The sequence below is a fragment of the Hyla sarda genome, chromosome 2 (genome assembly GCF_029499605.1).
Source record: "Hyla sarda isolate aHylSar1 chromosome 2, aHylSar1.hap1, whole genome shotgun sequence".
Classification (NCBI taxonomy): Eukaryota; Metazoa; Chordata; class Amphibia; order Anura; family Hylidae; genus Hyla; species Hyla sarda.
In genome coordinates, this window is record NC_079190.1 from 287,208,092 (window position 1) to 287,232,964 (window position 24,873).

Below are 24,873 nucleotides of genomic sequence, written 5' to 3' on the forward strand. Positions count from 1 at the left end.
CAGACCATGTCTACCTCCTTAGACACTAAGCTAAAACTGATTAGGTCAGGGCCTGGAGGCGGGTATATCCTGCTGGGAGGAGCAGACTTTTTTTGTTGCCATAGTGTCAGACCTCCTAGAGACCACAGCATACACCCACGGTCTGTGTCCCCCAATGGAGCCGATAGAGAAAATCTTTTTCTGGAGAAAACACAAAACTAAGCTTTATGCCATGCTTTATTACCAAATTTATTCATGGTTGTAATTTTATTTTTTGCCCATTCTTCACTGTATAGCAACAACCAACCCTCACCTGAAGACTAGTATCATTGCTGAGCACTCTTCCCTGCACCTGGTTGTGAGAACATAGCGCCCATGGTCTTCCTAAGCATTTTCCAGTTCCAATTACAATTCTTTCCTTCTAACACTGCCTCTTACTTGTGCAACAAAAATGCATCTTTACATTAGAAAAGGAAATGTAGGGAAAGCCTTTTTTGTCCAATGGCTTATCCGATATCATATCCAATACCAGCATTTCATTCTACCTGAACCGTGAGTCACCAAGGCAGACCCCATTGTCGTCTCCCCGCCCCTTTAGCCTTGATTAATAGATATCCCTCTATTTCCACAGAGGAAGATATCTATTAATCATGGTTGGGGCAGCAAGTAGCTACAGGGGACTGCCCTGATAAATTTCAGGCAGCATGAAAGTGATTAAAGTAATGGAAAAAAAACTAAAATTTTCCTCAATTAAATATTAATCTTATCATACCGCTTTATAAATATTCAACTGCAGGAGCACTTTTATTTGAAAAACAAGACAACAAGCAGCAAAATTTTTGCCTAAAATAATTTTTTTTATTTTCATCATTAAAATTCAGATTAAAACAAACTGATATACAGACACTGATGCTATCCAAGTATACATATATATATACATACATACACAAAAATTCCAGTTGTTTCTTGCAAAGTCAAACGTATAGTACACATATATACATATTGTATCTCTCAGAACAGGTTTCTAAAGCACATTAATGGTTTATAATAAGGCGTAGTGTATTCATTATGACAAAGCAGTGTAAAAATAATCTTCAGAATTATACTCTCCTTATTGGGTCCCTGACCTCAAAAGCTGCAGCTTAATATGCTGCCTAAAATTGTATGCTCTTCGCATCAGTGTGATAAAAGGATTTACCATTCCTCAGACTATTGTTCTGTGTGTAGACAGTATTAATGCTACAGTAAGTTACTCTTCATTGTTACATATAAGTATAAACTGGTCAGTGATTTGCCGTGATTTGCTATACCTGGAACCAATGGTCTGGCAGATTCAAGGCCTAATATTAGTCAACCGTGCAAAATTCACGCTATAATAAGTTTAAAACACAAATTAAACCACTCATCCCTGAGAGATACCTTGTTTCCTCTGGAAGACCTGTACAAACAGGTTAGTAAACTCTTCAGTCGATCTGATTCAAAGTACATAGTGTATTGATGCATAATCCCCACAGGGCCAGCTAAGTTAAGGCACCAGGAGCTCAAATGATTGGAAGATATGTCCTTGAGGCAGTTAGTGAAGGTGACATGACGAATGTGAACCCTTACATCATAGGGTCAAGAGGTTAAATAAAACTGGGAAATTACAAGGTACACAGTAGTATTCTACAACACCACCTCAACCTATTGCAGGGGATTGACTGAGGTAAATCAGACGGAAGACAGGCTTGTGATTGGCACAACTTTCCATGCAGGTAAGTGTTTCTTGCCTTACAATGACTTTTGAGATGTGTTAAGGCCGATGAAATCTGTAAATTGAAAAAAAACATGTTTTAAGAACGTATTGGAAGAACAACTGAAGGCGCTATAACTAGAACGTAACAGCAATATAAAAACTGTAAAAATTAAAAATTGTTATGCTTTGCCTGATGTAACAGATTATTGTTACATTTAATCACAGTAAAAACTCTACCAGAAGAGGGAGGAATGAGGTTGATGGGTTGAAGTAAGAATGCATCTGAAGTCACACATGACTGCCAAATCGATGACTTAGATTACAATTCAGATTTTATCAGGATCACAAGATACTATTTTCAAATGTGCATCAAACTACTCATATGGTGGAATTTTCAAAAAGATTCTCTCAAAACAAAATAATTATTTAACCCCTTAAGGACGCAGGACGTAAATGAACATCCTGGTAAGCCGGTACTTAACGCTCCAGGAAGTACATTTACGTCCTAAGAATAACCACGAGTATCGGAGAAAGATGCCCAGATCATGCGCGGCAAGTCCTGGCTGCTGATCGCAGCCAGGGACCCGCCCGTAATGGCGGATGTCCGCCATTACCCCTCAGATGCCGTGATCAATACAGATCACGGCATCTGCAGCATCGCAGTCACTAAAATGGATGATTGGATCGCCCGCAGCGATCCGATCATCCAGCACGGCAGATGGAGGTCCCCTCACCTGCCTCCGCTGCCTTCTGCCTTCCCGAAGTAAAAAAAAGTAAAAAAATTTAGTTAAAAAAATTTGAAAAACCCCCTCCCCCAATAAAAGCGTAAATTGTCCCATTTTCCCTATTTCACTCCCAAAAAGTGTTAAAAAAAATATTTTATATACATATTTGGTATCGCCGCGTGCGTAAATATCTGTACTATTAAAATAAAATGTTAATGATACCGTACGGTGAACGGCGTGAACGTAAAAAAATAAAAATAGAGAAGTCCAAAATAGCAGCTTTTTTATAACATTTTATTCCCCCAAAAATATATAAAAAAGTATTAAAAGTTTTATATAAGCAAATATGGTATCAAAAAGTACAGATCACGGTGCAAAAAATTAGCCCTCATACCGCCGCTTATACGGAAAAATGAAAAAAAGTTATAGGTCTTCAAAATAGGGGGATTTTAAACGTACTAATTTGGTTAAAAAGTTAGCGATTTTTTTTTACCGCAACAGTAATAAAAAAGTATGTTATAATGGGTATCATTTTAATCATATTGACCCAAAGAATAAAGAACATATGTAGTTTTTACCGTAAATTGTACGGCGTGAAAATGAAACCTTCCAAAATTAGTAAAATTGTGTTGTTTTTTTTTTATTTCCCCACACAAATAGTATTTTTTTGGTTGCACCATACATTTTATGGTAAAGGGAGTGGAGACAACTGGTCGCGCAAAAAAACAAGCCCTCATACTAGTCTGTGGATGAAAATATGAAAGTTATGATTTTTTTGAAGGCGAGGAGGAAAAAACGTCCTTAAGGCCCAAATGGGCTGAGTCCTTAAGGGGTTAAAATCAATAAAAACTATATTACTGGCAATAAGTGACAATTTAACAAGAATTTATGGGAAACACTGCTATAGGGCCCTAGTCTAATTCTGCAGGATTTCAGGTATAGGGTACATTCACAAGTACGCAGATTTGATGCACAGGATTTTCTGCTGCAGATCTCAATGCAAACTGAATGACTGATTACAGCTTCTAATCTGCAGTTACAAATCCTGCACATCAAATCTGCGCAGGCTACTGTACGTGTGAACGAACCCTTAAACAAAATGTATTGAATAAAACTAGGAAACATAATAATATACATCCTATACCCCAGACAGGAGGAAGTAGACAAATGGAGAATAGCATACATAGTCATACAAAGACATCAGAAAGAATGCCACATGGAATCCTATCACTATAATAAAGCTGAAAATAAAGTGCCATTCAATTAAAAGCTCACTCTTTAAATTATGTAACCTCTACAATGATACATCTGGTTTATTTTTGCACTTTTCTTTTTTCCTCTTCGCCTTTTAACAGCCATAACACTTAAAATTTTCCACCTACAGACCCATATGATGGATTGTTTTTTGCGCCACCAATTGTATTTTTTAATAACATCACTCATTTTACCAAAAATTCTACAGTAAAAAAGAATAAAATTATATATTTTTATGGGGCAAAATTGAAAAAACAAAAAAATTAAAAAGAACACCATTTTGTAAATTTTAGGGCCTTCTGTTTCTTCCAAATGCACTTTTTCTAAAAAAAAGACTCATTATCATGGGCTATGTTCACATGGCAGAATTTCTGTAAGGAATTCAGCATGGAGATTCCACAGCAGCAGATTCTTATTGATTTCAATAGGATTCTGCTGCGCTGTTTACATAGCAGAATTTACTAATTTCGGTGTCCAAAGAAAGAATAGACCTGTCTATGCATTGAAATGCATTGCCATCTATGAGATGGTGCATTCCCGAGCGGTCCTAGCGCCGACATGTTATGCTGGTGCTCAACATTCAGGGGAATATCCGCACAGAGATTCTCTGTGCAGACATTCCCCCGTGTGAACATAGCCTTATTATGTAGGTTCATATGATTACAATGATACTCCATTTATATAGGTTTTGCTTTATTTTACATTTACGCACGTGGAAATACCACATATGATTATTTTTGTTTACATTATTTTATTTAAAAATGGGAAGGGGGGGGGGGGGATTCAAACTTTTATTAAGGAGCTTAAGAGCCTCAATAAATGTCCCCCTGGCCAACTTGCACTCCCCGCAACATATTTGCGGGGGTGCATTTAGTTTTACACCTGCTCCGTGCGGGACCCCAGGGCAATCTGCTGATAGAGACTGCCTAGGAAGACTATGAGTACATCGTTGATGAGGGTAGAGGAAAATAACCCTTAGAATGGCACTGCTGTATCCAATAAGAAATTGAGTCCAAACCAGGAATATTTCAAAGCACTGGAGTGGTTTATTAGAGCAAAAAACAATAAAAGATAGGGAAGACGCATTTCAGGGGGAGCCACCCCCTTCCTCAGATCAGTGTAAGGGTACTCAGATACAGCCAGAATATATATATATTTATATATATATATATATATATATATATATATATATATTTTTTTTTTTTTTTTTTTTTTATACCCTTCTCCCACCCATCCCCCCACCCCCTATGCCCCCTAGAGGAAGAAAAAAAAAAAAAGGTCAAAAATGTCTTATCGGACCCCGCGGCTCAGCTTTTTAGTTCTCTATATCTCAATTCTATATTCCCTCCTCAGCCCCTCCCTCCATTGATACACACTCGGGCCTGTTACAGATATCCACTGTTTTACTATAATTAATCTGGCATAAAAAAAGTGACCCTTGAATTTTTTTTTCCCAATCCCTTTTTATTTCTGTCCCAATATCACCTCCCAGGATCTTTCAACTTTTCTCAACTAATTGTATAACTTCTCCCCAAAATTTCTTTATTTCTGGACATGTCCAAAGCATATGCAACAATCCTGCCTCTTCTTGCCCACATTTTGAGCAGGCACTGGAGTTCTTCTTACCTATTTTATACAAAAAGAGAGGTGTATAGTACAGCCTATAAACTATATTAAACTGTATCACCCTATGATTCGCATTTAATGGAATAACATTCATTCTTTCGTGTAGTTTTCCCCACTGTGCTTCTTCTATCTCACCCAATTCTTTTTGCCATATTTTTCTACTGTGATGATTTCTCTTTAATATATAAAATGTATTAAGTGCTCTATATATCTTTGACAACTCTTTTTTTTCCCATCTCTGTATTCACCATCTTATCAAAAAAACTACCTTTTACTATTTCTACTTTCTTCCCCTTATTTAATGTATCTTTTACTATACCTCTTAATCTCATATATTCAAACCATGTCCCAACCCCAACTTCTCTACCTTTTTTTTTTTTTTTTTTTACTCTTCCCATGTTTTAATCTTCCCTTCCTTATATACCGTATATCCCCTATTTTATTCAACCCCCCCCCCCATTGTGCTAGTGTTCGAAATTCTAATCTATTTATTTCCTCTACTGTGTTTTTATTATTCCAAATGAGGGCTATATCCAATATCCCAATTATTCCCACCTCCCTTTTTACCATTTTCCACGTTCTTTTCAAGGCAGCTATTGTTATACAGTTTTTCCATCCTTTCTCTTCTAATTGCCCTGACTCCAGTAACTGGTAAATATCATCATATGATCCTCTACATCGTTCCATCAAATACTCAATCATATGAGATCTCCTCCAGTCCCTAATAAAGTATAATTGGGCGGCTAAATGCTTTTTCACGTCCGGAAACACCATTCCCCCTTCTCTTCTGGGTAGACATAAATATTTTATCTTAATCCTCACCCTTCTTTGGCCCCATATCAAAGCATTGAAGATTGACAGCATTCTTTAAAAAAAAAATTCATCACACCAAATGGGTTAAGCACTAAATACGTATAATATTTTTGGCAACATAATCGTTTTAATTAATATCATTTTGTCTGCTTTAGAAATTTTGAAATCGCTCCATATTTTAATTTTCTTTTCCATGTTCTTTATTAATGGTTCTAGGTTTAATTTATAATGATCTTCTAATTTACCTGAGATTTGTATACCTAAGTATTTAAAGTGCTAGTCTTTCTTTAATATTTTTATTTCGTTTTCTATGAATATATCATTCTCCTCCAATGGAAGGAGTACTGATTTGGACCAGTTTATTTCTAACCCTGAGAAACACCCATATTCCTTGATAATCTCCATCACTCCGGTCAGATCCGACTGTTTCCCAAAAAAAGCAGGATATCGTCTGCATATAAGGATATTTTGTCCTCTCTCCCCCTTGCACCAAACCCGCCAATCTCCTTCTCCTCGCTGATCTTAACAGCCAAAGGTTCCATGCTCATAGCAAACAGCAAGGGGGAGAGAGTGCATCCCTGTCTGGTGCCTCTTGAGAGCGAAAATTGCTCCGATAATTTCCCATTGATCGACACTCTTGCTTTAGGTTCGGAGTATAACAGTCAGATCATGTCTATATATGTTTTCCCAAAGCCGCATTTTTCTAATACTGCCCACAAGAACTCCCACTCCACCCTGTCGAAAGCCTTAGTGGCATCCAAAGACAGGATGGAGTGGGATTCCCCGCCTTGTAATTTTCCCATATATTCCCATATATATTCGTAAGGACTCTATATATATTGGGTCGGGCCATTCTTCCCGGGATAGAACCGCACTGATCTTCCTGAATTAACTCAGATATTACTCTGTAATCTAATGGCTAATGCTTTGGCGAAAATCTTGATATCCGTATTTATTAATGATATGGGTCTATACGACCCCATATCCTCTTTATCTTTTCCCTCTTTCAGGATCAATATTATAACCGCTTCCCGCATTGAGTCCAGTAATTTCCCGGTCACCATGCTGGTCTCAATCACTCATGTAATGCCGGGATCAAATAGAGTATGTATGTATATATATATATATATATATATATATATATATATATATATATATATATATATACACACACACACACACATACACACACACACACTGTTTTAAAAACGGTACCAATACAAAAAAGGGGCAGAGCTACTGTGATGACATCATACATCAAACAATGGATATTCAATTAAATTACATAAAAATGCACGGCATCACAAACTAGAAAATCAGTATGTTAACATGCGCAGAGTAAATGTTATACATAATCCAATTACATAATACAGGTAGCCAGAACACAGCGCTGCCACGGGCCCACAACATGCGGCTTCCAGATGTCAACATACTACGGGCAATTGTTTGACAGCGCTGGAGCCAGAGGTTATGGCGCACCACTGTGCCTGTGTGTCCGTGTGATCAGAGCGGTCCAATCAGGAAGCAGGGGTGGGTACAGCTGTCATTGCTCCTGCTGGGGACATCTCTGATCCATCGGAGCTGTCAGAATAGAAAGATGTCCGCCGCAGTATTTTGCCGGTATATTACAAAGTGCTGTGATGTATGAATGAAATAAAGAAGCGCATCATGAAAGCGCATAGGTATCAGCACAATCACAACACTTCATAATATACCTGCAATACACCGCGGCGGACATCTCTGTCTATTCTGACAGCTCCGATGGATCAGGGATGTACGCAGCGGGAGCAGGGACAGCTCTACCCACCCCTGCTTCCTGATAGGACCGCTCTGATCACGCGGACACACAGGTACAGCAGCACGCCATAACCTCTGGCTCCAGCGCTGTCAAACATCGCCTGCAGGATGTTGACATCTGGAAGCCGGATGTTGTGGGCCCCGTGGCAGCGCTGTGTTCTGGCTACCTGTATTATGTAATTGGATTATCTAGAACATTTACTCTGCGCATGTTAACATGCTGATTTCTAGTTTGTGATGCCATGCATTTTTATGTAATTTTATAGAATATCCATTGTTTGATGTATGATGTCATCACTGTAGCTCCACCACTTTTTGTATTGACGCAACTTTTTTTACATATATGTATTCTGGCTGTATCTAAGTACCCTAACACTGATCTGAGGAAGAGGGTGGCTCCCCCGAAACGAGTCATCCCTATCTTATTTTTTGCTCTAATAAACCACTCCAGTGCTTTGAAATATTCCTGATTTGGACTCAATTTCTTATTGGATACAGCAGCGCCATTCTAAGGGTCATTTTCCTCTACCCTCATCTACTTGCATCAGGACTGGATCCTCTCTTCTCCTGGGACCCTGGGCACAGCAGCTGTTCCTCTTCTCATTGGTTACCCACTCTGTTGGGTTATATATATACGAATTTCCTATTCGCTCCAGGTGAGCGGTCACTACCTAAGGGCCAGCAAAGCCATTTCCTCTACCTTATTCCCTACAGGGTCTAAATGGTAATACACGAGGTGCCCCCCGTCGGTCTCTTATCTATGAGTACATCGTTGATCACACTAGAATAGCATATTTAGGGTTAGCAATCTAATCATTGCATTTAAAAGTCCCCTATGCAGACTTTAAAAATATAAAAAGCCCCTCCAAGTAATGAAAAAATTATAATCTCTCTTCTTTTGCCATATTTCAGTGAAAAAACAAAACACATTTGGTATTGCCATGTATGGAAATGCTTGATCAATTAAAACCTAAATGTTTAAATTTCTCATGGTTTAACCGTGGATGCATAAAAAATCTGAAACACCAGAATTTGAGGTTTATGGTCATATGATGAAACAAGAAAAGGGTTTAAAAAAAAAGTCTCATCTAAACAATAAAGATACCGATAAAAACTACAGACATGGCGCAAAAAATTTACCCTGAAACAGCCCCATATGTCGAAAAATAAAAATGGTAGAGGTCAAAATAGAGCATTTTTAAGGATACTTCTTTTGTTAAAAATGTTAAAACACAACAACGCCAAAAAGTTGAAATAATTGTGTTTTTTTTTGTTTTTACAATCCCCCCCTTCAATAATATATTTTGTTTTGCCAAACACTTTATGGTAAAGTAAAAGGTATTTTTACAAAATAAAGTTGGTGGCGAAAAAAATAAATAAAAAAAAGCACCTTATATTGGTCTGTAGAAGGAAAAGGAAAAGTTAAGGCAAAAACAATGTTAATATTGTCTGTGTCCTCAAGGCTAAAAACCAACTTAAGGGGTTAAAGGAAGAATAAACCTAGACATGAATGCTACAGATACACTTGCTCCCTCTGTTTTACTAAACTGAACTATATTAAAAAGGTATTTAATCACAGATTTGACTATAGCTGTAATTATAATAAATGACTATAAGTACACAGTGCTGCACTATAGTCATTTGTAATAAAACTTTGTAATTACGCTTTAACAAAAACCTGATGCATTATTTTCAAACCACATTTATAGGATACAGACTCCCATCATGGTACAAAAAAAATAAATAAAGGGACACGTAATAAACAATATTAGACACCCCCCAAGTATGCAATCTGGGGAATTTATACCATATTCAGTTGAGCTTGATGACTTCTAAGATGGCATTAAAGGGGTACTCCGGTGAAAACCTTTTTTCTTTTAAATCAACTGGTGGCTGAAAGTTAAACATATTTGTAAATTACTTCTATTAAAATTTTTTAATCCTTCCTGTACTTATTAGCTGCTAAATACTACAGAGGAAATTTTCTTTTTGGAATGCTCTCTGATGACATCACAACCACAGTTCTCTCTGCTGATGTTATTATAATAACGCTTTATTTATTGTTGTCCTTTGTGGGATTTGAACCCAAGGCCCCAGCACTGCAAGGCAGCAGTGCTAACCACTGAGCCACCATGCTGCCCTTAGCATACACCTGCTATGCATGGTTGCTAAAATGGACAGAGATGTCAGCAGAGAGCACTGTGTTCGTGATGTCATCAGTGTTCCAAAAAGAAAGGAATTTCCTCTGTAGCATTCAGCAGCTAATAAGTACTGGAAGGATTAAGATTTTTTAACTTTTTTAACTTTCTGCCACCAGTTGATTCAAAAGAAAAAAGGTTTTCACCGGAGTACCCCTTTAAGATATGGATACTATTAATGAGTGTCTCTGGGCTAAGTGAAAACTGGCAGTCATGGAAAGAAGATATTAATTAAAAGGCAGCAATAGGGTGTGTTCCCCCCCCCCCCCCCCCACCCATTTAGGTTACGTTGTTGCAGCTTGTAAACAGATTACAAACGGTTGATGTCAATGGGATTTTTTTTACAATCCTTTCACATCCGTTTGCACCCGTCTGCGCTCATTTCCGTTTTTTTTTTATGGGAGAAAAGACAGTGTATTCAGTATTTTTTCTCCCGTAAAAAAAAAACAAAAAAAAAAAACAGATACAGTAAATTTAACATTTAAATTTAACAGTCTATGGAAAACGGATGAGCCTTTAAAGTCATCTGTTTGCATCAGTTTTTACTTCTGAGCATGCTTGTTTATTAACTGAACAATAACGGATCCAAACGGATAACATCTGTTTGCATCCATTATTGTTCGTTTTTTTTAAAGTCCATTTTTATTTTTGATGGGAGAAGAACGGGATGAGTCTAGATGGCCGTGCGAACGCAGCCTTAGTAAAGCCAGTGTGTTTGTACCCTTAAAGTCAAACCAATGCACAAAGTGTCACTGATCTACAAGGTCCTGGCTTAATTTATTATAGCTACCCAAAATCTTTTAACATAATAGCTAGTCCACCAAATGTGAAAATGGAAACCCAGTCTTGGTAACCTCACATTGGGGGAGATTTCTCAAAACCTGTCCAGAGGAAAAGTTGCTGAGTAGCCCATAGCAACCAGATTGCTTCTTTCATTTTTCAAAGGCATTTTCATAAAAATGAAAGAAGCAATATGATTGGTTGCTATGGGCAACTTAGCAACTTTTCCTCTGGACGGGGCAAGGACAAAGGGATTTCACTGGTGAAAGCTAAAGCTTGGTTGTCTGTGACTTGGTTTTAAAAAGAAAATTTAAATATCTGTTGAATAATGGATGGGGGTGGGGGGGGGAGGTTTATTCCGATACTAAAGTCCAAAATGAAAAAGGTGCTTCAGCCAACCCTTGGTGTTTTACATGTCTCTGTGGGATTTCCAGAACACTGTGGTATAATAGTTTGAAAATTACAGGTTGTTCCATCTAATGTCTATTAAAATTTTTCTCTATTTAAGCGTCATTATTGGACTCACCGTGTATATTGTTTGCTCTCATCATGCACTGCCATCTCAGTGCTTTTGAAGTCATTTAGTTCCTTACGGATTGCTGCCTACAGACAGAAGAAAGATACAGTGAAACCTCCTCAAAGGACCACTTCTTTACCCAGATTTTCAGTTCCTTATTTATTTTACATTCTTTGAGAAGACCACCCCCTAGAACATCATTTTTGGTGATTGTCTCAAAGAGGTTTCACTCTTTATTAGATGGCCTGGCTTAGCTTACAAATGTGGGAACATTTCCGCAGCACAGAGGCAATAATGCAAGAAAATAGTTACCAGCAGGTACTTCTGTTCGCATATTAATAAGCTACTAATATAGATTACGTCCAAATGCAATGGTGTCCGCTCACCTCCGGAGCCAGATCTCCGACACATCTGTGCTGTCACGGACCCGCCGGTCCCGCCCCGGCTTCAACAGCGTATGGAAAGGAAGGATTGTCCGGCACCAGGTATGCTCTAAAAGATTGCTTTTTATTCATGCCATAGCAAGGAAACAGACATCACAGGACTGTAGTAATCTGACGCGTTTCGCTCTCTCTTGAGCTTAAACGTAGACTAAGTTCAACAGACCAACATGCAAATTTAAAATAGAGACTCAATGGTCACATGATAAAATACCTGACATAGGTAGCAATTGTAAAAACCTGGCATGGATATCATCTGTTAGTATTACAGAATGGACTGGATCCTTCCACTAGTGCGTTTTTTACTGTGTGTTTATCCTATGAGTGTGAATATGCTCTAAACATTATGTGCAAAGATGGACAGGTATATACATACAACTACATGCACATAGTAGATTACGGTATGTTGATATCGTACATGTACAGGTCTATAGTAGAATGGAATAATCAACCTCATTGACTAAATAACTCGGGGACCTGCGTACATGTATGTATATATTAAAACTACATGCATATAATAGATTACGGCATGTTGATATCACACATGCACAGGTGAATAATAGAATAGAATAAGCAACCTCATTGTCTGTATAGCTCGGAGACCTACATGCATGTATATATATACTAAAAGATTATATATATGCCATGAATAGATGTACATAAAAAAATGATACAATGCACAATTTACTCTGTTTTAGTTTACATATATATCCATTACGTATTAATACTATAACTTTCAGTAAACACACTCTAATAGGTATCAAAACACACTAGGCGGAATCACCCTCCTGACACTCGTACCAAAAAAAAAAACTATTGGTCTACCAAAAGTATATAAATAATAAATCTCCTCCTCTGATACCTATTTTAACTCTTTCTATACCAGACACCCGCAGGGAGTCCAACTCCCCCGCGTGCACATCCCGAAAATGGCGTGATAACATGGAAATGCCTACTCCTTCACTCCTACTATCGGAGATATGTCTCCTGATTCTTGTTTTGAGGGTATTGGTAGTGCACCCTACATATTGCATGTTACACTTGGTGCATGTGGCCAAATAAACTAGCATAGTGGTATTGCAGTTAATGTATTCACGTAGTTGGTATGATTTTTTAGTTACACAAGACATTATTTCTTTAGAATGGTGCATATATTTACATGTAATACATCGGTTGTGACCACAACCCCAATTTCCTACAATATCCAGCCAATTGCCATGTTTTATTTTATCCTTTGTCTTGTATTCTACTTTTTTAGAATTGAATAGACTTGGTGATAGAGAGGAGCCCAATGAGGGTGCTTTTCTAGAGACCGCCATGATGCCCTCTTTAACCACCTCCCTCAGTATTGAGTCTCCCTCTAGAACTGGTGTATACTTATTGATTATATTTTTTATTTGGGCAAATTGCGCACTGTATGTGGTAACAAAGACTGCTCTTTTTTGTTTATTTTTGGCATTTTGTAAACTATTTGCCCTTTTTCTTTTCCCCGTATATTTGATCAATTGCTCTCTATTAATGCCTTCTACTCTTTCCTGAGCCTTGTTAAGACAGTCCTCTGTATAGCCTCTTCTGGCAAATCTACTTTTAAGCTCTCCTATCTCTTCTTCCCATTGTACAGGGTCAGAGTAGTTCCTCTTGGTCCTGCACATCTCCCCAAAGGGAATATTCTGGACCACATGCTTTGGGTGGCAGGAGGATGCCATAAGGACTGAATTTGTTGCCATCTCCTTTCTGTAGGGGACGACAACAATCTTAGACCCTCTGCTGGATAGGGAGATGTCCAAAAAATTATTATTATTTTTTTGGTACGAGTGTCAGGAGGGTGATTCCGCCTAGTGTGTTTTGATACCTATTAGAGTGTGTTTACTGAAAGTTATAGTATTAATACGTAATGGATATATATGTAAACTAAAACAGAGTAAATTGTGCATTGTATCATTTTTTTATGTACATCTATTAATTCATGGCATATATATAATCTTTTAGTATATATATACATGCATGTAGGTCTCCGAGCTATACAGACAATGAGGTTGCTTATTCTATTCTATTATTTACCTGTGCATGTGTGATATCAACATGCCGTAATCTATTATATGCATGTAGTTTTAATATATACATACATGTACGCAGGTCCCCGAGTTATTTAGTCAATGAGGTTGATTATTCCATTCTACTATTGACCTGTACATGTACGATATCAACATACAGTAATCTACTATGTGCATGTAGTTGTATGTATATACCTGTCCATCTTTGCACAATGTTTAGAGCATATTCACACTCATAGGATAAACACACAGTAAAAAACGCACTAGTGGAAGGATCCAGTCCATTCTGTAATACTAACAGATGATATCCATGCCGGGTTTTTACAATTGCTACCTATGTCAGGTATTTTATCATGTGACCATTGAGTCTCTATTTTAAATTTGCATGTTGGTCTGTTGAACTTAGTCTACGTTTAAGCTCAAGAGAGAGCGAAACGCGTCAGCTTACTACAGTCCTGTGATGTCTGTTTCCTTGCTATGGCATGAATAAAAAGCAATCTTTTAGAGCATACCTGGTGCCGGACAATCCTTCCTTTCCACTAATATAGATTACTTACAAAATGGAGGAACATTTTAACCTTTGCTCAACACCCTGTGCACTATGTTTACATGCAGCAGGAAGATGTTTAAAGGGGTTCTCCGGTGCTTAGACATCTTATCTTAAGATGCCTGATCGCGGGAGTCCCGCCGCTGGGGACCCCTGGGATCTTGCACGCGGCACCCTGTTTGTAATCAGTCCCCGGAGCATGTTCGCTCCGGGACCGATTACCGGCGACCACAGGGCGGGCTGCGTGTGACGTCACGCCTGCACCCCCGTGTGACGTTACGCTCCACCCCTCAATGCAAGCCTACGGGAGGGGGCGTGATAGCTGTTACGCCCCCTCCCGTAGGTTTGCATTGAGGGGCGGAGCGTGACGTCACACCGGGGCGTGGGCGTGACGTCACACGCCGCCCGCCCTGTGGTCGCCGGTAATCAGTCTCTGAGCGAACACGCTATGGGGACTGATTACAAACAGGGTGCCGCGTTCAAGATCCCAGGGGTCCCCAGCGGTGGGACTCCCACGATCAGGAATCTTATCCCCTATCCATTGGATAGGGGATAAGATGTCTAAGCACCAGAGAACCCCTTTAATGCAAAATGCCGAACATGTACAGCACTCGCATGTTGCAGACTCTGATCCCTGCCTTTTAAATCCTTATATGCCACATTTGATAATGACCATGGTATCTGCCCTCGTGTGACAAGGTCTTCCACTGCGTAGCTATGACAATTGAAGGCCCAACAATGGCCTCTAGCTCTATCATGTTCTTTACTTGTACAATGAAAGAGGAAAAGGGGTTATATTATTTTTGTCTGTCAAGTCCATAAAAAAATCAAAAAGCAATTGGTATCAATAGAAAGACCTGAACTATTAAGTTATCATACAATATATCCTCTATAACAAACACTGTAAAAATTGTGTAAATAAAGTGTTTTGTGTTCATCCCATCACCCATTTTTTTAAATAAAATGTTATAATAAAGTATTGAGGTTCAGAGTAGACATTTTAGATGCTAAAATTTCATGTTCACTCACATGACTAAGAAGCTAAACTATTGACCACCATGACCAGAAGTAGAAAGTATCTAAGCTGCAGACTATTACATCATGCAATATTATTCACACTAATATTCACCAAGTAGCACTTTACAGTAATAGCAACCAATATATATATATAATTATAATTTTTTTTTTTTTTAAGTACGAGTACCGATACTTTAATTCTAGTACTCGCCGATACCAATTACGGGAACTTTTATTTTAAAGGGAATCTGACACCAGGGTGACCCGGTTTCTGGCGCTGCTTACCATGCTTATGTGTGGGTCATTGTTGTGTAAATGGAGGCGGCTGCTGTAGTATGAGCAAAAATTTCGCTCTTCTTCATTGGGCAGAACAGGGAATTTGCATTGGCAGCGAGACCGATGACCGCTGTTCACATGGTAAGCAGCGGTAGAAACCGGGTCACCTGTACTATCTACCTATAAATTCAAGTTTGTGCAGGTGACTCTGCTGTAAGATTGCCTATAATAGTAGGTAGTATACCCTTGCAGACATTAGCAGCAGCCCCCTGTAGAACGCAGCCCCCCCTTGTAGACAGTGCCCCCTCCAGTAGACATTAGTAGCAGCCCCCTGTAGACCGTAGTACCCCTTGTAAACAGCAACACCCCCCCCCATGTAGACAACAAGCCCCGCCTTTAGACAGCAGGGCCCATCCCCCTTTAGACATTAGTAGGAGGTCCCCCTGTAGACCGCAGCCCCCCTGCAGATGTTAGTAGCAGCCCCTCTGTGGACCGTAGCCCCCCCTGTAGACAGCAGGCCCCCCTTTAGACATTAGTAGCATGCCCCTGTAAACCACAACCCCCACCTTTGTAGACAGCTCCCCTGCAGCAGTCTTCTGTCGGGTGCTGCCGCATTCACCCGTCCGCATCATGACGCCCTATGGAGGTGCATGTGACATACACAACACTCTGCTTCCTCAGTAGCGTTACGCTGGGCGCAGTGGAGGAGGAGGAGTGACGTGTGTGTCACATGCTCCTTCATGGAACGCCATGATGCGGATGGGAGTCCCCGATACCATGGAAATGGCTAGTATCGGCCCTGATACCGATACTAGTATCGTTATCGGGACATCCCCAATATATAATTTGCCAATTTACATATATAATTATACACTAGAGGAGATGGTCCTTACCTTGTCAGCAGGGGTGAGCTTAGTCCAGGGCTTATCAGCTCTTCTGTCATAGTCATGAGCATCTGTCACCTCCACATACTCATTAAATCGGAGAATCTTCCGTTCCAATAACTCAGCCACTGTAGGTCTTTGACTAAGCTATAAACCGAAGAGAAAGGAAAGGAAAGTCTTAAAATAGCAAACTATTAAAAGCTATATTATACCATCCGCAACACTAGCCTTTTTATTAAGGAAAGCAAACCTATACTGCCTTGCATAAGTATTCACCCCCTTGGACAATTTTTTTTTTTACATTTTGTCCTCATGTTACTGAGAACTACAGATTCAAATTTATTTCATTGTGATTTTATGTAATGGATCAACACAAAATAGTTATCCATTCGGAAGAGGAGGGGAATATTACAAGGATTTCAAAATGATTTACAAACAGATACCTGAAAAGTGTTGAGTGCATATGTATTCACCCCCTTTACTGTGAAACTCCTAAACAAAAATCTGGTGCCACCAATTGCCTTCATAGGTTACATTTGCAAGTCACATAATTCGTAAATAGAATTCAACCATCTGCAATTTAATCTGAGTACAAATACACCTGTTCTATAAAGGCCTCAGAGTTTGTTACAGCAGCATAAAGACCAAGGAGCTCACCAAACAGGTCACCATAAAATCTATCATCAGAAAATAAAAAGAATTTGGCACAAATGCAAACCTACCAATAAAACGTCATCCACCCAATCAGAAAAGCAATAAAGAGACCTATGGTAAGTCTGGACAAGCTGCAAAGATATACAGCTTAGGTGGGAGAATGCACAGGACAACTATTAGACATGTACTCCACAAATCTGGCCTCTATGGAAGAGTGGCAAAAAGAAAGCCATTGTTGTAAGCAAGCCACAAAATCTATTTAAATGAGCACTGTCAAATTCCAAAACTTTATTTGTTGTACATCTTGGCAAGACATTAAAAAGGAAAAAACTGTCACTAAGTTCACCCACACAAAACCCAAGACACTGGGTTAGTATGGAGGGAACAGGAATCCAATGAGTGGTCACTTACTATTCTCCCTCCAAATGCCGCCAAGTTATACCCCGGTAAAGTTCCGTTGTTTGTCCCCAGCATCGCGCTTCAAGGCGGGGCCCCCGCTGGCTGTCTGCCTCTGATGCGTCCTAAGCTCGCCCCCTTACTTGGCATAATTATTGCCTTCAACTCAACGTCCTAGTGACGCAGAGTCTCATGAGTGCAGCACTCTGTCTGCAGAGTGTATGCGCCTAAAGCTTTCACCCGCTCGCTGAAACTTTGCTACTCCCGACTCCCGGGTGTAGCGAGAGACCGGCGCATGCGCAGTAACAATGGCCAGAAATCTCTCTGTACGCCGTATGGAGAGAGCTCTGTGTTCATTTCTGTCCTATCAGGCTGCAGCATGAAAACAGAGAGGAGGGGGTTACAGAGTAGCCTGCAGTGATTGGATGAAGAGACCCAGCACAGCATACTCAGGGAGGAAGAGGAGTCATGCAAAGTAAGGGAGACAACCCCTGCAAAAAATAGTATGATAAACCAAGTGAGCAGATAGAAGGTATTTGTGAGAGAAATATAGGTGCTATACACATAACAAAAAGGTTCATGATCAGGAGTAGGTACTGAGTAACATTTAACTTTGTAGGTGGTTACATGATATGATAGGTATTCTTTAAGTCTATTTAGATTCCAGTTTGTGAATACTTAGGCAAGGCACTGTATACAATAAATTATTAAAACATAAAAAGCAATACTATAGAACATATATAGGTCAACATGTGGAAAAAGCACAAAGCAAACAAGTGCAGAAATTAATATGTAATGCAGCTTTTTTTTTCCTACAAACATGAAAGTAGGTGGCAGTACAGTGTTAAGGAGTTCTGGATTAAAAAATAGACTGTCCTAAAATAGAATGCTTTCATGTAACCATAACCGAATTATTCTCCAAAAGTAAAGGATGTTAAATGACAAGTGTTCGAAATTATTTTGTAGGCAAATACCTTGCGGGTCAGTCGCCTCTTTATTTCCCGTCTCTCTGCAAGTCGGTCAGCTTCATTCTTTACTACAAGTAAAATATATACAAGAATTTCATCCAATATTATTAAAGACTCTGGAATGTGTATTTTTTTTATAAACCCCTACCATCCCACATCTGGATTGTTTAGATACGGTTTAACTTTATCCATCCCTTCTATCATCTACTTGCTACTGTTTTTTTTTGTTTTACCTCATCTTAAGAAGCTCAACATTAAGGCAATTACCCAACAAAGGCATTTTGTAATTTACATGAACTGAAAAGTGTTCTGTTATTGCAGTCAGTCCCTTCTTTTTCTTAGTGATTTGAAGACTGATAATGAAAAATAAAAGCAGCAAGTGTGTAGGAGCCTTGAGCATACTCCCCCAGATTCTGCTGTGAGCAGGAAATGCTGTGTTCCTGCTGAACCCAGTGAAACAATGCTGTAAATATGCAGCCACTTGTGCAAGCCTGCACACTAAATCAGCATTGTTCTGCTCCATTCCTTATTTATCTACACTCATTCTCTCCTGTTTTCTCTCAGGAACATATACTATTCAAACTCTATTCTTACGTTGTAAAATATTCCTCTGCTCCAGCTCCTCCGCTGAAGGTCTCTGGCTCAATCTCCGGTTTAGCTGTGAACCAATCTGCTCCCGTATTTGATTCCATTCTTCACGACTGCGGTGAGGTAACTCCATGCCTTGCTCCTGAGGACCTGACTTTCCACCTAACTTCATGGCCAAAGTATCTTTTCTTTTCACTTTACTGGCCAGGGCACCTAGACACAGAAATGTTACTTGATATCATATAGCAAATGCATAGGCATAAAAAACAAAAACACAGACCTACATACCCAGATTTACTTTTGCAAATGCCCCACAGTTCTAGTGCAACCTGAGCCAAAAGAACTGCCTTACATAACTTGTTATACATCAGATTTATCAATCAGCATCATACACTAAGAATGAGAGAGTTTTAGTAATATTGGGACACTATGTCTCCCCCATATTTGTGTCGTACAATTTTAAATACCATACAAAATGCAGCACAGGTTAAAAAGAGGTTGTCCAGGCAAGTTTTTTCATTATTATAATGGTGCCAAGTGGGGTGTGGAAAAAGAAAACACACTTACCTCATGCACTCCCCTGTCAGCACCAGGTTCATTCAGCTCTGGAGCCAGGCTTCCGAGTTTGTGGAAGTCACAGATCACAGGTCTGCTCAGCCAATCAATGGCAGAGATGGGACAATGCTGTGTCTGATGTCACGTCAACATACCCAGAAGCCTGCTGTAGCTATATGAATCTGGCACTGGCAGGGTAGTGAGGAAGGTCAGTGTGTGGTTTTGTTTTTTCCACCTCCCTGGGCATCATTTTAAAAAACAACTTTGTCCAGATAACCCCTTTAAAATATTACACATCTGCTCCAACTACGGAGAGAAGAACACAAAATCCTCGTGAAATCTCTACCCTTTATGAGATATGTTTTTGATGTCTCTTTGATAATCCAAAATATCAAATAATCATAAATCCTATTAATGCTAAAAATGTTTACTGTTTTAAACTTACTTGTTGTTGAATCATCATCTTCTTCATCTTCCTCTTCCTCTTTGTACAGTATGGGGCCCTCTGAATCACTATCACTAACACCTTCATCTTCATCCTCCTCCTCCTCTTCTTCCTGAAGGCATGGGGGAATGTAGCTTGGTATTACACTAACAACAGGAACATCACCAATATAGACCCTAGAAGGATGAGAATGTTCTCCTTCTGGAGAGAACTCCTCCTCCCCAAGGCTCACTTCTTCATCATCGTCATCATCAGGCCTGGAAAGAAAAAAAAGAAATATTAACATAACAGGAAAAACAAGATAGAACTTGGATAACCATTTTCCTAAAGTGCAACCAAATCGTCAACATCTGAACATTGTGCATCCAACATATAAACCCCCTGTTGATTGGTGGTCATTTAATTTAAGGGGGTTTTCAGCTCAGCTGAACTAATCGAAAGTGATGGTATATGCTAGTGACATGCCATAACTCTCTGTGATCGGAACCACAGTGGAACCATCATTCTAATGATGTAAGCAAATAAATGTTGTAAAGAAAATAGCAAAGTGATAGGGATGATTAAAAACTCACACTTTAAGAAGTTCTATAGTGACAGGCAAGGATCTCACGCGAGTTCTCTCCTCACCCGACCCCACTTCATTGGAAACAAACAAAAGGGAGTGTGCCCGCTGAGAATTATCCAATGTGGGCACTGGCTGTGGACTGTTGAGAGCCTGCTGAATGCGGATGTGAAGTGGCAGTATAGGCACACTTGGTGGCATCTCTCCTTTTTCTTCTGTGCTAGGTTGAGGTATTTCTGTTGGAGGGGGATTTTGTGGGGGCAAAGGCGGCAATGTGGGAGTTTGAGGAGGAAGTTTTGGAGATGGTGGGGAATGTCCTGAAACTTCATTTACAAGGTTAGAGGGCAGTGAAACAGGTCGGAATGCTTTATCTTTGTTGCTCACAGGATCTGTAGATGGTGGAAGTCCTCGTTTGGAAGGAAGTGGTGGAGAGGGACGAGACCCAACAGGAGTAAGTGTGGTTCCACCTAGTGCCTGGCACAGCTCCGCTAAAATAAATATTACAGTTATTTCACTTAAGGTCACAGGACAAGAAGCATAACACTTTAAATGAGCACTGTCAGGATCAAAAACCTTTTTTTTGTTTTACATCTTGACAAAACAGTAACCCTTTTATAGAAATCATGGCTTTAAAAAAATTAAATAAAATAAAAAAAGACCACTAGGGGTCCTCATACCATTCAAAACATAATCACATCCAGCTGCAGCATCATCATCTTTGTCCCAGCTGAAGCACAGGCATGGACAAAGTCCAATAAGTGAGGGTGGGACTAGCACTCCTCTATGCTCACTCCTGTCCTGTCTATCAGACTCCAGTCTGAAAACAGAGAGAAGGGAGTAACAGAGCAACCTGCAGTGATTGGATGAAAAGACCCAGCAAAGGAGACTCAGGGCGAAGTGCAGCTACCATGTTACCAGATTAGTACATACTAGGGACATGGATTGTGGGCACAGATGATATAGAGTGAGACTAGACTTATGAAAGAATATATTATAACCAAGGGGATATAAATAAAGAAGTGTCAAACTGTTAATATGTTTAGAAAATGGTTTCACCTTTTCCCAATTCACTAATATCACAAAGTAAAATTAGGTTTGGTTTCACTTTAAAGAGTGGTGTATGGCAGCACTCACTGCCTGCGCGGCAGCACTCACTGCCTGCGCGGCAGCACTCACTGCCTGCGCGGCAGCACTCACTGCCTGCGCGGCAGCACTCACTGCCTGCGCGGCAGCACTCACTGCCTGCGCGGCAGCACTCACTGCCTGCGCGGCAGCACTCACTGCCTGCGCGGCAGCACTCACTGCCTGCGCGGCAGCACTCACTGCCTGCGCGGCAGCACTCACTGCCTGCGCGGCAGCACTCACTGCCTGCGCGGCAGCACTCACTGCCTGCGCGGCAGCACTCACTGCCTGCGCGGCAGCACTCACTGCCTGCGCGGCAGCACTCACTGCCTGCGCGGCAGCACTCACTGCCTGCGCGGCAGCACTCACTGCCTGCGCGGCAGCACTCACTGCCTGCGCGGCAGCACTCACTGCCTGCGCGGCAGCACTCACTGCCTGCGCGGCAGCACTCACTGCCTGCGCGGCAGCACTCACTGCCTGCACGGCTGTACGGCAGCACTCACTGCCTGCACGGCTGTACGGCAGCACTCACTGACTGCACGGCTGTACGGCAGCACTCACTGACTGCACGGCTGTACGGCAGCACTCACTGACTGCACGGCTGTACGGCAGCACTCACTGACTGCACGGCTGTACGGCAGCACTCACTGACTGCACGGCTGTACGGCAGCACTCACTGACTGCACGGCTGTACGGCAGCACTCACTGACTGCACGGCTGTACGGCAGCACTCACTGGCTGTACGGCAGCACTCACTGGCTGTACGGCAGCACTCACTGACTGCACGGCTGTACGGCAGCACTCACTGACTGCACGGCTGTACGGCAGCACTCACTGACTGCACGGCTGTACGGCAGCACTCACTGACTGCACGGCTGTACGGCAGCACTCACTGACTGCACGGCTGTACGGCAGCACTCACTGACTGCACGGCTGTATGGCAGCACTCACTGACTGCACGGCTGTGTGGGCCAGAATCAGAAAACACATTTGCCCAGATTTATCAAACTATGTGAGAGAAAAAGTGTAGGGATTTTCCCCCAGCAACCCATCACAGCTCAGCTAACGAGCTCTAGTAAAATGAAAAATGAGCTGTGATTGGTTGCTGTGGGAAAATCCCTCCACTTTTTCTCTCGCACAGTTTGATAAATCAGGGCCATTTTCTCTAGATTTAAGTGCCTGTCCAATGTTGCTCTTCAGCCTGTTTTGCAAAGTTTGGCATGCAGAGAAGCTACACGCTGGCTTGTATAGAACTTGCTGAGCATTGGTAGGGTTGTCCCAGCAACTGTACCATCAAGCATGTGAAGAGTCTCTCTACACCAAACTTAGCAGATCAGGTGGAAGCAACGCTGAACTTGCGCTTTACGTACCCTGTCCCCGCATAATATTATGCAGCCTAACAAAGTACGTGGTGACGTAAGAAGTAGCTGTTGCTGATTAAGCTCCTCGTCTGTCTTTCGCAGCTCCTTGTTTCAGACACACTGCTTTGTCCATATAATCATAATAGTACTGCCCACAATGTTTGCATGCTAGCTCCATCACTGACAACTATGCTCCATGTGGAACCAACTGATTAGAAGCAGAGCTCCTGTACCTGCACTGAAGTGGGGGAGGCAGATGATCTCTAGCTCCATGCCCTCCTCCCACACCTGGCATAGGTACTAGAAGCCCAGCATAAGGAGGTCAGCTTATCACACGGCTCAGTTAGGCAGCTGCTCTAACCTTGGAGCTGTAATTTAAGGCACCTCAGAGCTGGATGGGGGACAGTGGCCGGGCATGGATGGCGACAGCCGCAGAAGGTGGATGGGCTGCCACTATCCCCGCCCCCGCTGCAGGCTCAGTCTCAGCGCCGTTACGTGTACTTTTATGTCAAGAAAGGTCCTAGTATAATACCTTCCTTGAAATTACAGCTTAAATTATTCCAGGTTGTGCAGGCCTACTTTAAAATATTTGTTTGGTCCCTCAGACTTACACATAAACAAAGTCAAGTTGATGGAAGCCAAAAGAGAAACTGTTTCTCACCTTGCTCTTTCCCACAGTGCTGCCGGTTTAATGTAGCTCCTGTGTCTAGCGCCTCTGTGTTCAGGGACATGATGTCAAACTCCTGCTCAGCCAATCAGTGGCTGAGGCTGGACACTGCTTTGGTTGCTGATTGGTGAATAGGTGTGTAACGACACACCACCAAACCGGAAGCATGTCAAATGTAATCATGTCAACTGAAGTCATAAATCAGTATGCTGATAAGCATGTGGAGTGACCGTGGTCTATACTAAAGCTTTGAACTTTCAAGGGGTAGTCCCCATCTCCTTACTTCCAACTTTTCCAGCTTCTTCGGCCTGTTAGAGGCTGGATTTGGTTAAGAAAGCTGAAAACAGACTTAGACATAGGAGTTAAGCAAATTGAGTAACTTCCCTGCTTCGGCTGCTTTTAGCATTCCAGACCATCTCTGGCTGCTGCAAACAGGCAGGAGGAGCTAGAAAGCCGGAAGAGGAAGATGAAAAAACCCCTTTAATAGGGAACTGCACTAAATCATTTATAAGAAACCAGGAGCCTAACAAAATATATTTTTCTTACCCATTAAAGGGTTGCTGTTGCGGTTCTGGGGCTTAGGAGGAGGAATAGGTGGTTGCTTAGGTGCTGATGGTGGAAGCACGGTTCTAGGTGCAGGTGAAGGAGTAGAGTTCGGCAAACGTGTCCCAGATTGGGGCTGTTCTGGTCGTTGGCTCTCACTGTGATTCTGAGTCATGGATGTTGAAGTAGAAAGTGGTCTTTTAGGAGGAAAAAGCGGCAACTTTGAGGATTCCCGTAAGGCAAGTGGCTGCTTTGAAGATTCCTGTAGGACTTCCTGTGCATGTTCCAACTGAGAAACAGGACGTGGTCCAGTTGACTCTATTAAAAAAAAAGTGGGGTTTACTTAGATCTACAAAAATAAATAAATGCA

At 41.0% G+C, this 24,873-nt stretch overlaps 1 protein-coding gene across 2 annotated transcripts in view; it reads right to left on the reverse strand.

The window, feature by feature from the left end:
• Positions 1 to 823: 823 nt before the first annotated feature.
• PHACTR4 (phosphatase and actin regulator 4) overlaps positions 824 to 24,873 on the reverse strand; it is a 76,277-nt gene continuing 52,227 nt past the window's right edge. For both annotated transcript variants that reach the window (XM_056557372.1, XM_056557371.1), the window contains 8 exons: positions 24,507 to 24,821; positions 20,821 to 21,298; positions 20,249 to 20,505; positions 19,255 to 19,461; positions 18,667 to 18,728; positions 16,652 to 16,789; positions 11,434 to 11,510; positions 824 to 1,787 (listed from right to left, as the gene is read on the reverse strand). In XM_056557372.1, coding sequence (XP_056413347.1) covers positions 1,772 to 1,787; positions 11,434 to 11,510; positions 16,652 to 16,789; positions 18,667 to 18,728; positions 19,255 to 19,461; positions 20,249 to 20,505; positions 20,821 to 21,298; positions 24,507 to 24,821 — 1,550 coding nt within the window. In that variant the 3' untranslated portion in view covers positions 824 to 1,771. The remainder of the gene's footprint in view (positions 1,788 to 11,433; positions 11,511 to 16,651; positions 16,790 to 18,666; positions 18,729 to 19,254; positions 19,462 to 20,248; positions 20,506 to 20,820; positions 21,299 to 24,506; positions 24,822 to 24,873) is intronic.